This window comes from Lytechinus pictus, chromosome 11 (genome assembly GCF_037042905.1).
Source record: "Lytechinus pictus isolate F3 Inbred chromosome 11, Lp3.0, whole genome shotgun sequence".
Classification (NCBI taxonomy): Eukaryota; Metazoa; Echinodermata; class Echinoidea; order Temnopleuroida; family Toxopneustidae; genus Lytechinus; species Lytechinus pictus.
In genome coordinates this window covers 28,249,614-28,263,778 of record NC_087255.1, presented here as the reverse complement: position 1 = coordinate 28,263,778, position 14,165 = coordinate 28,249,614, and the positions used below count along the sequence as shown (strand labels likewise).

The 14,165-nt window shown below is 38.1% G+C and overlaps 1 protein-coding gene across 1 annotated transcript in view; it reads right to left on the bottom strand.

Annotated features, from left to right (window-relative positions):
• The window catches only part of LOC129271116 (fibrillin-2-like), a 54,137-nt gene that overhangs the window by 29,183 nt on the left and 10,789 nt on the right, over positions 1–14,165 (bottom strand). Inside the window, exons 7-15 of the mRNA XM_054908477.2 lie at positions 10,219–13,974; positions 8,788–9,015; positions 7,504–7,788; positions 6,710–6,940; positions 5,648–5,818; positions 4,362–5,216; positions 1,424–1,711; positions 893–1,180; positions 413–486 (exon numbers count right to left, since the gene is read on the bottom strand). Coding sequence (XP_054764452.2) covers positions 413–486; positions 893–1,180; positions 1,424–1,711; positions 4,362–5,216; positions 5,648–5,818; positions 6,710–6,940; positions 7,504–7,788; positions 8,788–9,015; positions 10,219–13,974 — 6,176 coding nt within the window. The remainder of the gene's footprint in view (positions 1–412; positions 487–892; positions 1,181–1,423; positions 1,712–4,361; positions 5,217–5,647; positions 5,819–6,709; positions 6,941–7,503; positions 7,789–8,787; positions 9,016–10,218; positions 13,975–14,165) is intronic.

Genomic DNA, 14,165 nt, shown 5'->3' with positions numbered 1-14,165 from the left:
TCATGACAAGTTCATGAGCCAAACCTGATCATCCAGCTATGTTAAGTGTATCCACATATCACACTCTGGGTCCATTCTTTTCAAAGCCTTCTTTTATCAGCTTTTATTCTAACCGCCAACCTAAAGTATTTTCTTCCTTTGCTACACTTTTTTTTTCTGAGTTCACGTATCAGAAAAAAATGAAGATAAATTAAACATATATTTTAAGCATGTAATCATTATCCTTAAACATATATCAAAAGCATGATATTATGAACACAATATTCAACTTATTCTTCTCATATATTTAATATGATTTTTATGGCTCTATATCAAAAGAAATTTGGGAAAACCTCAAAATTACGTCACTTGTCCTGGATGATAGGAAAATACCAAAATGTTCAACAAATGAATTACATAGTAACAATCCTACCTCATTACAAGTAGGTCCTGTATACCCAAAGTTACAATCACAGCTGTAAGCATCAACACCATCTACACAAGTACCTGGGAATAAAAAATAATAATAATAATTTGAGGAACAATAAATTAATCCAATGGTCAAGTTATAGTAGTAACATCCTAAAAGGAGCATAGAAACACAGCATTAAGTGCTAAAACAGTGATTATTATCATAATGTATTTCTAAAAGGATTAATTCCTTAAAACGCAAGCATGCAGTAAAGGCTGCAGAGATAAGACCGGGTTCTAATATCCAGGTACTTTAGAAACACAGAGTAAATTATATTATAAAGTGATATGTGCTATACAAAAACTATGTATCACTTTCATTATTATTGCATAAATGCAGATTGATCTTGGGTTTAATTTATTTAATGATCATAGTTCAGACTTAATAATCAATGCAATCAATCGTAGAAATGCTTTATGTTACGGGATCAGGTCTACTTACCAAACTGACATGGGCCCGATGCGCATTCATCAATATTAATCTCACACAGACTTCCTTCAAAGCCAAGAATACAGTCACAGATCGGATCACCAATACCCTCCGGAGGGTCACTACATTGAGCTCCATTCAAACAGGGATTGTTGATACACGTGGATTCAAACTCGCATCGTAGACCAGCTCTATCGCTACGGCAACTACAAACATAACCATTTATCACGTCTGCACAGGTACCGTCAAAGAGACAAGGATTGGAGCTGCATTCATCAATGTTGGTCTGGCAATTAGAACCTATATACCACAAATAACAAAATATAGTTTTCATATAGATTATCAAATCATAATTCACAAACCACAAATTCAATGACTAACACTATTCTATCTAACCTGTACATGCATATATCAAATCCTCAAAATTTCAGCTACTTATAAATTAAACTTCTGTTCAAATAATTTTGCATACATGAAAATATCTACTTCAGATAAGATAAACTTAGAAGTCACTACAGTTTCAACCTGACATACAGGTCATACCTGTATATCCAGCCACACAGTTGCATGTGTATCCATTGACTCTGTCCACACAGGTGGCTCCATTTTGACAAGGGTTGCTGGCACACTCTATGATCTCTTCCTCACATAGATTGCCAGTATATCCAGGCATACAGGTACAGAAGAACTGGCCATCACCAGTGTTGGTACATGAACCAGCATTCTTACAAGGGTTGGAGGAGCAAGCATCAATAAATATCTCACAGGTAGCACCACTGAACTGCTCGCTGCACTCACACCGATAACTGTTAAGAAGGTCTAAGCAGGTAGCTGAAAGTAAACATGAAGGGAAACAAACTTGTCCTGAAAATTAACCAACTCTAAGGGAAATTATTTTATATAGCATCTATGTGCCTATGTAGACTTTACATACTCTGTAGAAAACAATATATGAAATTAATACCTGACTGTAGCATTGCTGCCACATATTTAATAAAGCATTTAAGGGATTAGCAAAGTGATTCAGTATTCATTATTTACTGAAAAATGACTCTGATTCAAATGCTAGTCTGTAATATATATCTGAATAAATACATTGAAGAGATCTTTGTGAAATATCAAAATGAATAAAATATGTGGTGCAAACTGTAAAGATCACTGCCTTACAATTGCTATTTAAAAACCTTATGCATACCATCATTACAGAAAGCAATAAGAAAATTAAATAAACACTTCACTGAAATTAGTAGAAAAAAAATGCATACCCATGCCCAGGGCTCGACACTAGCGCCGGTCCGACGGTCCCAGACCGGTAAAAATCACTGTCGGGCCGGTAGATTTTCAGAAATAGCAAGATTTACTGGTCCGACAAGACCAGTAAGAAAATATCATTGTCGGGCCGGTAATTTTTCCAAAAATAGCAAGATTTATGGGTCCGACATAAACAGTAATAAAAACCATTGTTGGGCCAGTAACTTTTCCAGAAATGGTCAAATTCAATAGTCCAACATAAACATAAAAAATATTCCATGACTCAAATTGCAAACCATTTTCCTCCCGTTAAATTTGGTCATTCACACACAGAATACACACAGAATGAATCGCATGCAATTTTTACTAGGGTAACATACAGTGTACATATGGCTAGCCAGCCACACAGCCAACATGGTGAATTTTCTACTGGCTGCACGAACGAAGCTTGGCGAAGCTTGGCAAACCTCTGGCAGAAATCTCTCACAGAACGGTCAAAATTCACATTTCACACTAATGAAAAGCTCTTATAATGTCCATATTTCCAAAAAATTGGGGTAACTGTCATTTGTAAGCAGTAAAAGGAGAAATTTTCACTTCTGTTTTAGTTCAAAGAGATCGGGTTTCGAGTGATATCGTCTGAATACATGATAGCCCCACATATGCATTTGTGTGTGTGTTGATACACTTGGTTTCTTTCGTAGCTATATCTTAATTGAGCCAAAAAGAAACTGATAATTTATTTATGATAGTTTTAGCTTTCTTCCTCTGTTTTCTTTCTATCTTTCTTTCCTTCTTTCTTTTCAATCTTTCTTTGTTTCTTCCCTCTCTTCTTTAATTTTTTTGTTACTGTCTTTCTTTTTTAATTATTCTTTGTCTTTCGTTCTTTCATTCTTTCTGTCCTTTTAACATTTTTCTCTATTTCTTTTTCTCTTTCTTTTTTTATTTCTTTCTTTCTTTTATTCTTGAGTCCATCCATCCTATATTTATCTCTTCTTTCTTTCTTCCTTTCCTTCTTTTTACCCTTTCTTTCCTTCATTCTTTGTTTCTTTCTTCATTCCATCCATCCTTTCTTTACCATTTCTTGTTTTTTATTTCTTCCTTCTTTCAGCCCTTTCTCTCTTTCTTTCATTCATTCCTTCCTTTCTGTTCCTTCTTTTTTCCCTTCATTCCATCTATCCTTTTACCTTTTTTTTTTTTTTTTTACTGCTTGCTTCCTTTCCTTTCTTCTTTCGTTCTTTTTTCCCTCATTCCTTCCTTTCTTTGTCTTTCGGTCTTTCTTTTTTTTCTTACTTTCATCTATTTTACATTTTCTTTCTTTTTTCTATTGCTTGCTTGCTTCCTTCCTTCTTTCCTTCTATCTATCATTTTGCCTTTCTTTATTTCTTCCTTCTTTCAATACTTTCTTTCTTTTTTCCTTCTTTCCATCTCTCCTTTTACCCTTTCTTTCTTTATTGCTTCTTTCCTTCTTTCTGTCTTTTGTTCTTTCTTTCTATATTGCTTGCTTCATTTCTTTCCTTCTTTCTTTCATTCCTTTATTTCTTCTTTTTCTTTTGTTCTTTCTTTCTTATTTTTGTTCTTTCTTTCCTTCCTTCCTTTCCCTCTTCAGTTCTTTCTTTTTTTCCTTCCTTCACATTTATCCTTTCTTTACCCTTTTTCTTCCTTTCTTTCTTTCTTTCTTTCTATCTTTTTTCCTTCTTTCCATCTTTCCTTATACCCTTTCTTTCTTATTTTATTGCTTCTTTCCTTTTTTCATTACTTTCTGTCTTTTGTTTTTTCTTTCTTTCCTTTTTTCTTTTGTTCTTTCTTTCTTTTTTCCTTCCTTCACATCTATCCTTTCTTTACCTTTTATTTGTTCTTCCTTCCTTTCTTTTATTATTTCTTCCTTTGTTTCTTTTTGTCTTTCATTCCTTCATTTTTTTTGGGGGGGGGGTAACAAGAAAGGACAGCAAAATAAACTCACACCTTTTTTTAATGTTTTCTTTATTTTGGGGACCAGTAGATTTTAGGTTCGGACCAGTAAAAAATGGAAAAACTGGGTATCTACTGGTCCGACATGAATAGGTTGGACCAGTAGAAAAAAAGGGTTAGTGTGGAGCCCTGACCTGCCATGCCCTACATTCACTTTGCCCTTATTTCTCGCTTGAATAGCTGGTATTTAATGTGGTATTATGAATTGACTCTCAGCAATCTGGGCAAAAGATGAGAAAATATAAGAAAAGAGACTGACCTTCATTCAGACATGGGTTGGCTGCACATTCATCTATTTCCTGTTCACAATTGGCACCCTCATATCCAGCTGTGCAGTTACAGAAATATGCATTGATGAGATCAAGACATGGAGACGAGTTCTGACAAGGATTGCTGGCACATTCCCTGATCTCTGTTTCACACCGTAAGCCAGAGTAACCAGGTGAACAGCTACAGTTATACCCATCTATCAGATCCATACAGATGCCATTAAACAAGCATGGGTTGCTACTGCATTCATCAATTTCTATACTGCAAGTGAGGCCTTCAAACCCAGAAGCACAATCACAGAAGAAGCCATTGATGGCATCCGTGCAAGTTGCACCATTGAGGCAAGGATCAGATCTGCATTCATCAATCTCAATCTCACACAGACTACCATTGTAACCTGCAAGACAATCGCACAAGAACTCATTGATAAGGTCAACACAGGGGGCGCTGTTCTGACAAGGGTTGCTCTGGCATTCATCCAAGTCTGTCTGACAAAGATCACCGCTGAATCCTGGCTGACACAGACACATGTAGGTTTGAATACCATCCATGCACATAGCCCCGTTCTCACACTCATTATTCTCACAGTCGTCTATGTTGACTTGACAGTTCAACCCTGTGTAGCCTCCAAGACAGTTGCAGGTATAGTTGTTGACGAGGTCTTGACAGGTAGCACCGTTGCGGCATGGCATGCCAGCACACTCATCGATGTCTACATTGCATGTCACCCCTGTGTACCCTGGTACACAATCACATGTATATCCATTGATGACATCATAGCATGTAGCACTGTTTTGGCATGGTTGGCTGGCACATTCATCAATCTCAGTCTCACAAAAGATACCTGTATGAAAGAAAACACTACTATGATTAAAATGAAACATATTCTATGCCACAATTATGGTAAGCTGAAAAGATCAAAACTTTATGGTCACTGTATGTTTAACATCATATATATGGCAAAGAAAGTAATTACTGGAGTTTCAAAGACATTGACAGTTTGACGTCAATTGTTTTGGTAAATTGATTACTACTGGCTGTGATTTACCATTATACCTTTTGTAACTAACTATAATTCAAATGTATATCATTATATGTATGTAACATTGCAATAATCCTGTATGATTGCTTGATAGTGATGTAGAATAATAGTATGAATTGGAACAGTGCAGCAACGATACAAATATCCTCTCCTGTGCTTTGAAACTCTTTTTGCTTGTAGTACAAAATTAACTAAATGAAACTAAAAGAGGATAATGTAGAACATAAAAATACCTGAATATCCATTCACGCATCTACACAGGAAGGACAGAGTGCCATCTAAACAAGTTGCCCCATTCTGACAGGGTGAGGAAACACACTGATCTCCATCAAGCTCACAGTGATCACCAAACCATGGTCCTACACAGTCACATTCGTATCCTCCTACCAGGTTTATACAAACACCTGCAAATGGATATATAAATAAATAAGTAAATAAATAAATAAATGAAATAAATAAATAAATAAACAATTACGATGATAATAATGATGAACTACTATTACTACTACTACTTCTAATTATAATGATGACATTTGGGTTTACATTATGCTTTTCCAGAGGAACCAAAGTGCATTTATTTCTACACCTTCTGTAGCTTGTGCTGCCTCTTTATCAGAAGTAATCACAGCATTCAAGGATTTAATCATGTCAGGTATCCATTCCCATCACCTGGGTTGAGTGCAACACAAAGTGGATCAAGTTCTTGCTGAATGAATATTATATTCCTCGTCTCACATCTTCCCATTAGACAGAAATACATAATAAGGGAATCCAGTCTTGGTAAAGAAAAAAAGTTTATGAATAAAGAAAAACAATGAAAACAGAATGGTTAAAGTTTGAATGGAACATTTATGCAGGTAGAATGTGTGCGTCCTTTTAAAGTGCACTTTAAATATAGATGTCAGGGAATAATTTTTCCTGGTATTCCATTGCAATTTGCTCCACATGTTTGAAAGACTGCCATGCATTAAGTCTTTTGTATAGCATATTTTTATATAGGACTGTACAGTACTTAGTTGAGAACTTTCCCCTAATGACCAAAGATGCTATTCAAATTTGTAGAGCAAAATTATTCCCTGGATGCAAACTCATACATGCATCATTGTCTTGACAAAACGATCTGATCCCCTTCATTTCCAAAGAGATGTTGTGTACATTTCCTACATGAAAATGATGACATTGATGGATTTCCATCGTTAAGGTTGATAACATAATTCACAAATCTTTGTGAGACAAGACCTTGTATTCTTGACAAATTTTTAAAAGAAATAGCGCTCTGAACCATGAAAACACACCTTCATTTTGACACGGAGAGCTTTGGCACTCATCAATCAGATCTACTTCGCAGTTTCTTCCCGATAGTCCATCAAGACAGGTACACTGAAAGTCCAGGACTAGGTCTTGACAGGTTCCACCATTAAGACAAGGTGATCCTTCGCATTGATCACCATCCAACTCACAGTGTGTACCGAAGAAACCACCGGTACAGTTACACTCATAGGAATCCACCAAATCTATACAGTCACCTGTAGAAACAATGGGTGATTTTGAAAATTAATGTTATTAGCATAATAGGATCTCTGTTCTAGTTCTACTGATTAATCCTTATTCTTTCCTGTGCTTGGGATTCATCTTCAGTTAAATATTTACAATTTTCCAAGTCTTACTCATGACCAATGCTATCTTGTAAGGAAATAGTTGTAAACCCACTAGTGTCTTTGGAGACTCATCGTATGAATAACATGAATTGGGATGAAAGGAAGCTACATAAACAGACCCATAGGCCCAAATTCATAAAGATGGTTTGAAAACTGTCAGTTGAACCCATGGTTTATGCAGATCTCTTGTATAAATAACACTCAAGTTTACAAAATGTCCAATGCTGAAGTGCACTTTTGTCACATTGCACTAATTTGACACCTGTTGCAATGGTTGAGCACACTATATTATTAATGAGTCCAAGTACAATTTATACACAAAATCTGCATAAACCATGGGTTCAACCAGCATTTTTCAAAACCACTTTTAGGGGATTCGGGCCAAACAGAAAACATTCATTTTACCACTAGTGTACATATAGCATCCATACCTTGGTTGAGGCAGGGCATACTGGCACACTCATCGATGTTCACCTCGCAGGTTAATCCACGGAATCCAGCCAAACATGAGCAGTTATACCCGGCAATGAGATCAGTACAAAGCCCTCCATTCATGCAGGGAATACTCAAACATTCATCTGTTTCCGTCTCACAATGTGAACCTTCATATCCCAGAGCACATTCACAAGTGTATCCATCTATGCCATCCAGACAGGTGGCGCCGTTCACACATGAATCTGAAGAGCATTCATCTATGTTGATCTCACAGTGTATACCTGAGGGGAGAAATTGCATACTTTGTCATGAACCCAATATGCATTTATTATTAATGATAGGCGAGTGTATAACGCCACCTATATCAATTTGACCTATTCAAAGGTGCACTATTATTATTACCCTGGAAATAGCTAAAGCTGCCGTTTCTAGCGCTCAGTGCATTCAAGGAATCAATCTTGCTGGGTACCTACATGTATTTACTTAATCTGGGTTGAGTGCATTTATGGGTAAAATCAGGCATGATATTCCCCTCTGAAAAAAAAAATCTGAAAGGTAGCCAAAGGTGGCTAAGTCCCGACGAAGTCAGAGACGCCGTGGTCGGGGTTACAAGCTCTTGCATAGTAAAGAAATTGAAAGTGAGTTTTCAAGGTGAGTCTGCATGATAGCTTTATCATTTGACTTAAAAAAGTAATAAAAAAACAGCATGAGAATATTCTTGGGCAAAGAATTTCACGTAAAAAAAAATCTGAAAAAAAAAAGAAAAAAAAAGAGGAGAATATCATGTCTGGTAAATTAATTGCAGAAGGATAACACCCCATGACCAGGATTCAAATCTAGGTTTCAAATCTACGATTTAATAGAGAGTCAGAACCATGAGACCGTAAGCCTCCATAAGCATTCAAGTTTTCCAAATAGAACCTTAACCCATCACTTTTATAGCAGTTATGAAAATTGAATCATTCAGTAATTCAATATGTACCTTTACATTTCTTGCATTGCCATGCATCGCAGGATGGATTCTTATATGAAAATTGATCAAACATAATAGCTTTTATTGTTCCAGAGTCAGTTTCATTTATAGCTAAACAGTAGCATTTTAGTTATGATAGGGACTTTGATTAAAGATATTGAAAGGATAAGGACTAGAATTAGGGTAAGGTTTGTTTTATGCTTGGGTAAATGTGCAAATTTTCCATAGGGGCATTTGTCGCGTGAGCACCTACCATAGGGAAATGGTACGATAAATCACAAACTTAGACAGAATGGTTTCCACTTACCTTGGAAACCTGGCAGACATGAGCACTCATATCCATTGATGAGATCCGTACAGTTTCCTCCATTCTGACAGGGGATACTGGAACATTCTGTGATCTCCGATTGACAGTTTCTACCAGTATAGCCAGAAACACACTGACATTGATAACCACCAATACCATTAATGCAGGATGCTCCGTTCACACATGGCCCACTGGCGCATTCATCTATCTCAGTCTCACAATGGACTCCTGATCAAAAGAAGTTTTAAAAAACAACAAAGAGAAGCATTGTTAAAGCTCAACAGAACATTGTCAAGAAAAACTAAGGGTGCGAAATATGATTTATTGAATAATGTCACCAATTAAATCTTCCGTCCATTCAAATTACCCCAATTTTTCTCATACTGAATGAATAAACAGAGATCTTAAACCTTAGCAACAAGCATGGATTCAATACCTTGTCTAAAGCATGCATTCATTAGATTGGACCTTTGAAAATCAATTAGATTCTTAACGAAGTGTGCCTTTCAACAACAGTTGCAACAGTGTCATCCACCTTCATAACATGTAAATGAAAAAACACCCAAAACATGTATGCAGATAAGAACAGGTTAGAATAGAGGTATAAAATAGAATGGAAAAGAAAAAAAAACACTACAAAGCACCTTGCAAAGATAAGCCCATTACCAAAGAACAGAAGTTTGTCTGTTTTGAAAGCACAAAGAGGGTAGATTAATGAGAATACATGTATTCCAATCAAACTGTTAATACTTCAAACTAACAGGATAGGAGCATAGACATGTGTCTGTAAGTACACATATGTAATGAAAAAAAAAATGAGAGAGTCACTATACCGCTTCCATATGTATTTGTCCTGAGGTATGAACAAATACTGAAAATCACTGATCATAATTAAATTTGTTATTAAAAACATTTTGATACAATATTAGACACTCCACTCTCTCTCTACATCAGTAATCTATTTTCATTTGTAAGTCAGTTACTTCTCTTTTTGACTTGTGTCATTTTCAGTTTCACAGGATCAAACAGCAATGCAATATAAAGATGTTTTCCTATAATTTTGCAGGATTACCAAAAGGAACATTTCATACAGTATGGATGGGTTAAAGATGTTTGTGATATGTCAGGCATTAACAGTAAATTAGTGTTACAGGTACATAGATAGTAATATTAGCAACAAAGCATGCATAAATTATAATGTTATCATACTAGAGATGGGTTAGGCACACTGTTTCTTCTATGAATTGAAATAGACCTTCAGCACCACGCATTAATACATTCAATTAGCATACAGGGAAGGTAGTTATGAGTTATTCAGGAACCATGCAGGGAATGCTGGGATACGTGCAAACAAATGAATGGGATCATTAGGAATGGATGGATGTTAGTGGCCATGCAAACTGCATGGCAGAGTTTCAACACTATTGTCACCTTCGAACCCTGTTGCACATTCGCACTCGTAGCGGTTGATGAGATCCATACACGTTGCTCCATTCATACATGGAAAGCTTCCACATTCTTCGATGTCAATCTGGCATTCTGCTCCTTCATACCCATCCAGGCACAGACAATCATATCCATTGAACTGATCTCTACAGCTGGCACCGTTTACACATGGTGAGCTTTCACATTCGTCTGCTTCCAAAGCACAAGTGACGCCTGTGTAACCTGGGCTGCAGCTACATGTAAAAGAATTGATCCCATCTATGCAAAGTCCTCCATTTAAACAAGGAATGCTCTCGCACTCATCTTGATTAATTTCACAAGTTATTCCTTCAAAACCATCAGCACAGCTGCACTGATAGCGGTTGATGAAATCTTCACAGGAGGCTCCGTTTTCACAAGGGTTACTCTGGCATTCGTCAATGTCAAGTTCACATCTTGCTCCTTGATATCCAGGAAGGCATGAGCAGATGAATCCATTAGCAGCATCTCGGCAGGTGGCATTATTCATACATGGACTTGATAAACATTCATCGATATTGATTTCACAATGGTCCCCTAGAAATCCAGAGGTACAGAGGCAGGCATAGCCAGCAAGACCTTCTTGACAGGATGCCCCATTCAGACAAGGATCACTTTCACATTCATCGATCTCTGCCTCACAGAATGACCCTGTGTAACCAGGTAAACAGGTACATGTGAAACCTGCAACACCATCTACACATGCTGCTCCATTCTGGCAAGGGTTGGAATCGCACTCATCAATGTTTTGAGCACAAAATATTCCAGAGAATCCTTGAGCACATTGGCATGTATAGCCTGCATGAAGGTCAGTACAGGATGCTCCATTGAGGCATGGGTTACTTGCACACTCATCCAGATCATCATCACAGACAGAACCAGTGTATCCAACAGGACAAACACATCTAAAACCATTCACCTCATCCTCGCACGTGGCACCATTCCTACAAGGCTGACTTAAGCACTCATCAATGTTGTCTTCACAGAGGATACCTTGAAACCCTGCTGCACATTGGCATTGATATCCATTCAAGTAGTCTTGGCAGATGGCTCCATTAAGACATGGATTTGATGAACACTCATCGCTGTCAAGCTCACAGTTTGCACCCTCATAGCCGCTGGGACATTCACAAACATAACCGGCTATCATATCTGTACAGTTGGCTCCATTCTGGCATGGTGAACTTCCACACTCATTGATCTCATTGGCACATGTAGTCCCAAAGAATCCTGGTGCACAGATACAATTATAAGTGTTGACCAAGTCTTGACATGTTGCATCATTCAAACAGGGACTGCTTGAACATTCATTAATTTCTAAATCACAGTTTCTTCCAGAGTATCCCGCTTCACATTGGCATTCGTAGCGACCTATAAAATCTATGCATGAACCTCTCATACACGGATTCGAGGCACACTCATCTGTTTCTATTTCACATGTGTCACCTTGATATCCAAGTGTGCAGTTGCACAAGAACTGTCCAATCCTATCCAGACAAACTCCATTAACGCATGGATCACTTTCACATTCATCTATATCAGCTTCACAGTTGGTCCCTGTAAAGCCATTCAGACAGATGCATGTATACTGATTGATCATGTCCTGACACTCGGCTCCATTTAAGCAGGGACCAATGGCGCAGTCATTAATGTTTGTTTCGCAACGCTCTCCTTCAAAACCAGGTAAGCATTCACACTGAAACTGGTTCAACAGGTCTGTACACTGTCCTCCATTCATGCAAGGACTTGAAGCACATTCATCAATTTCAAACTCACAGTGTACACCTGTGTACCCTGAGGCACAAATGCAGATGTAGCGCGCAATCTCTTCCAAACAAGTGGCTCCATTTTGACAAGGATCACTGGAACACTCTTCAATTTCAGTGCTGCACTCAGAGCCTTGGAAACCTGGAGGGCAAAGGCAACGATAAGAGTTGACAAGGTCACTGCATGTAGCTTCATTAGAGCATGGGTTGCTGGAACACTCATCAATATTCACCTCACAGAATGTTCCAGTAAATCCTTCAATGCAAGAACAGTTATACCCATTGACTCCTTCTTCGCAAGTTGCCCCATTTCGACAAGGATCACTAGCGCATTCTTCAATATCTGCTTCGCAGTTGGTACCCTGAAAACCTGGTAAGCATTCACAAGTATAACTTGCTATCAGATCACTGCATGGAGCACCATTCTGGCAAGGGTTGCTATCACATTCATTGATAATTGTGGAACATGTCGGATCAGTGTATCCTGGAAGACATACACATAAAAAGAGATTGACAAAGTCCATGCAAGTTGCTCCATTTTCACAAGGATCATCATCACATTCATCAAAATCGATTTCACATTGATTCCCTGTGTAGCCTGGGAGACAGTCACATCTGTAAGAATTGACAAGATCAAAACATGTTGCTTGGTTTTGACAAGGTCCACTACTGCATTCATCAATATTGATCTCACATTCTGTTCCCTGGAATCCTTCTACACATCGGCAGTTGTATCTGCCAATCTGGTCTACACAGGTAGCACCATTCTGGCAAGGATCACTGTCACACTCCTGGATGTTCACCTCGCAGTTGACTCCAGAGAAGCCAAGAAGACAGGAGCAGTTATACCCACCAATCAAATCAGTACACTGTCCTCCATTCTGACATGGCAAGCTTGCGCATTCGTCGATTTCAGTTTCACAATGAATACCAGTAAAACCCACTGGACAGGTGCATGTGTATCGTGCAATTTCTTCTCTGCAAGTAGCCCCATTCATGCATGGTGTACTAGCACACTCCAGTACTTCCGTCTCACATCTGTCCCCAATGAATCCAGCAGCACAGGTGCAACTGAAGGCTCCAATCAAATCATTACAGATGCCTCCATTAGCACATGGAGTGCTGGCACATTCATCAATTTGAGTTTCACAGAGGATGCCTGTGAATCCAAACAAGCATTCACAGGAATAGCCATTGATTTCATCAATGCAGGTTGCTCCGTTCCGACATGGTACACTAAGACACTCTTGAATGTCAGCTTCACATCTATCGCCTTGAAACCCTGGTGCACACCTACAGCTGTATCCATTCACCTCATCAATGCAGGTTGCTCCATTCTCACAGTCGTTACTGATACAATCATCAATATCTGTCTCACAGTTAGTCCCTGTGTATCCCTCTATGCATTCACAAATGTACAAATCAAACTCATCCCAACAGGAAGCTCCATTAAGACAAGGGTTGCTCTGACATTCATCTATCTCCATCTCGCATCTTTCTCCTTCATACCCCACTGCACAGTGACAGACATGACCATTAATGTCATCAATGCAGGTGGCACCATTGGTGCAGGGGTTACTTAAACACTCGTTGATGTTTGTCTCACAGAGCCGACCAGTAAATCCAGGGAAACAGTCACAGACAAAGCCATTGACAACATCTAAACATGTTGAATCATTGCTGCATGGTTGTGGAAGACATTCATCAATCTCGTCCTGACAGTTTACATTAGTGTAACCGGGTACGCAGGTGCATTCATAGCCATCTATTACATCCTGACAGGTGGCTCCGTTCACACATGGTAAGCTTGAACATTCGTCAATGTCTATATCACATATCAGACCAGTAAATCCTGGAAGGCAAATGCACTGGTATCCATTGATTCGATCCTCACATGTTGAGCCAGCACTACAGGGTGAACTGGAGCATTCATTGATGTCCTGTTCACAGTTTGTACCTAGTGAAATGGAAGGAATATGTAAAAAAGATATGAAAAATATGACACAATAAAAGCGTAAGTGAAATAATGATCCACTATCACGAAATGTATCAATTACATGAAAGAGATTACCTAGACATTTTTATTTCATATTATTACAGATCCAAAACTGATCCCCTTTTTTCCCTCCAAACAAAATATAAGAAAGA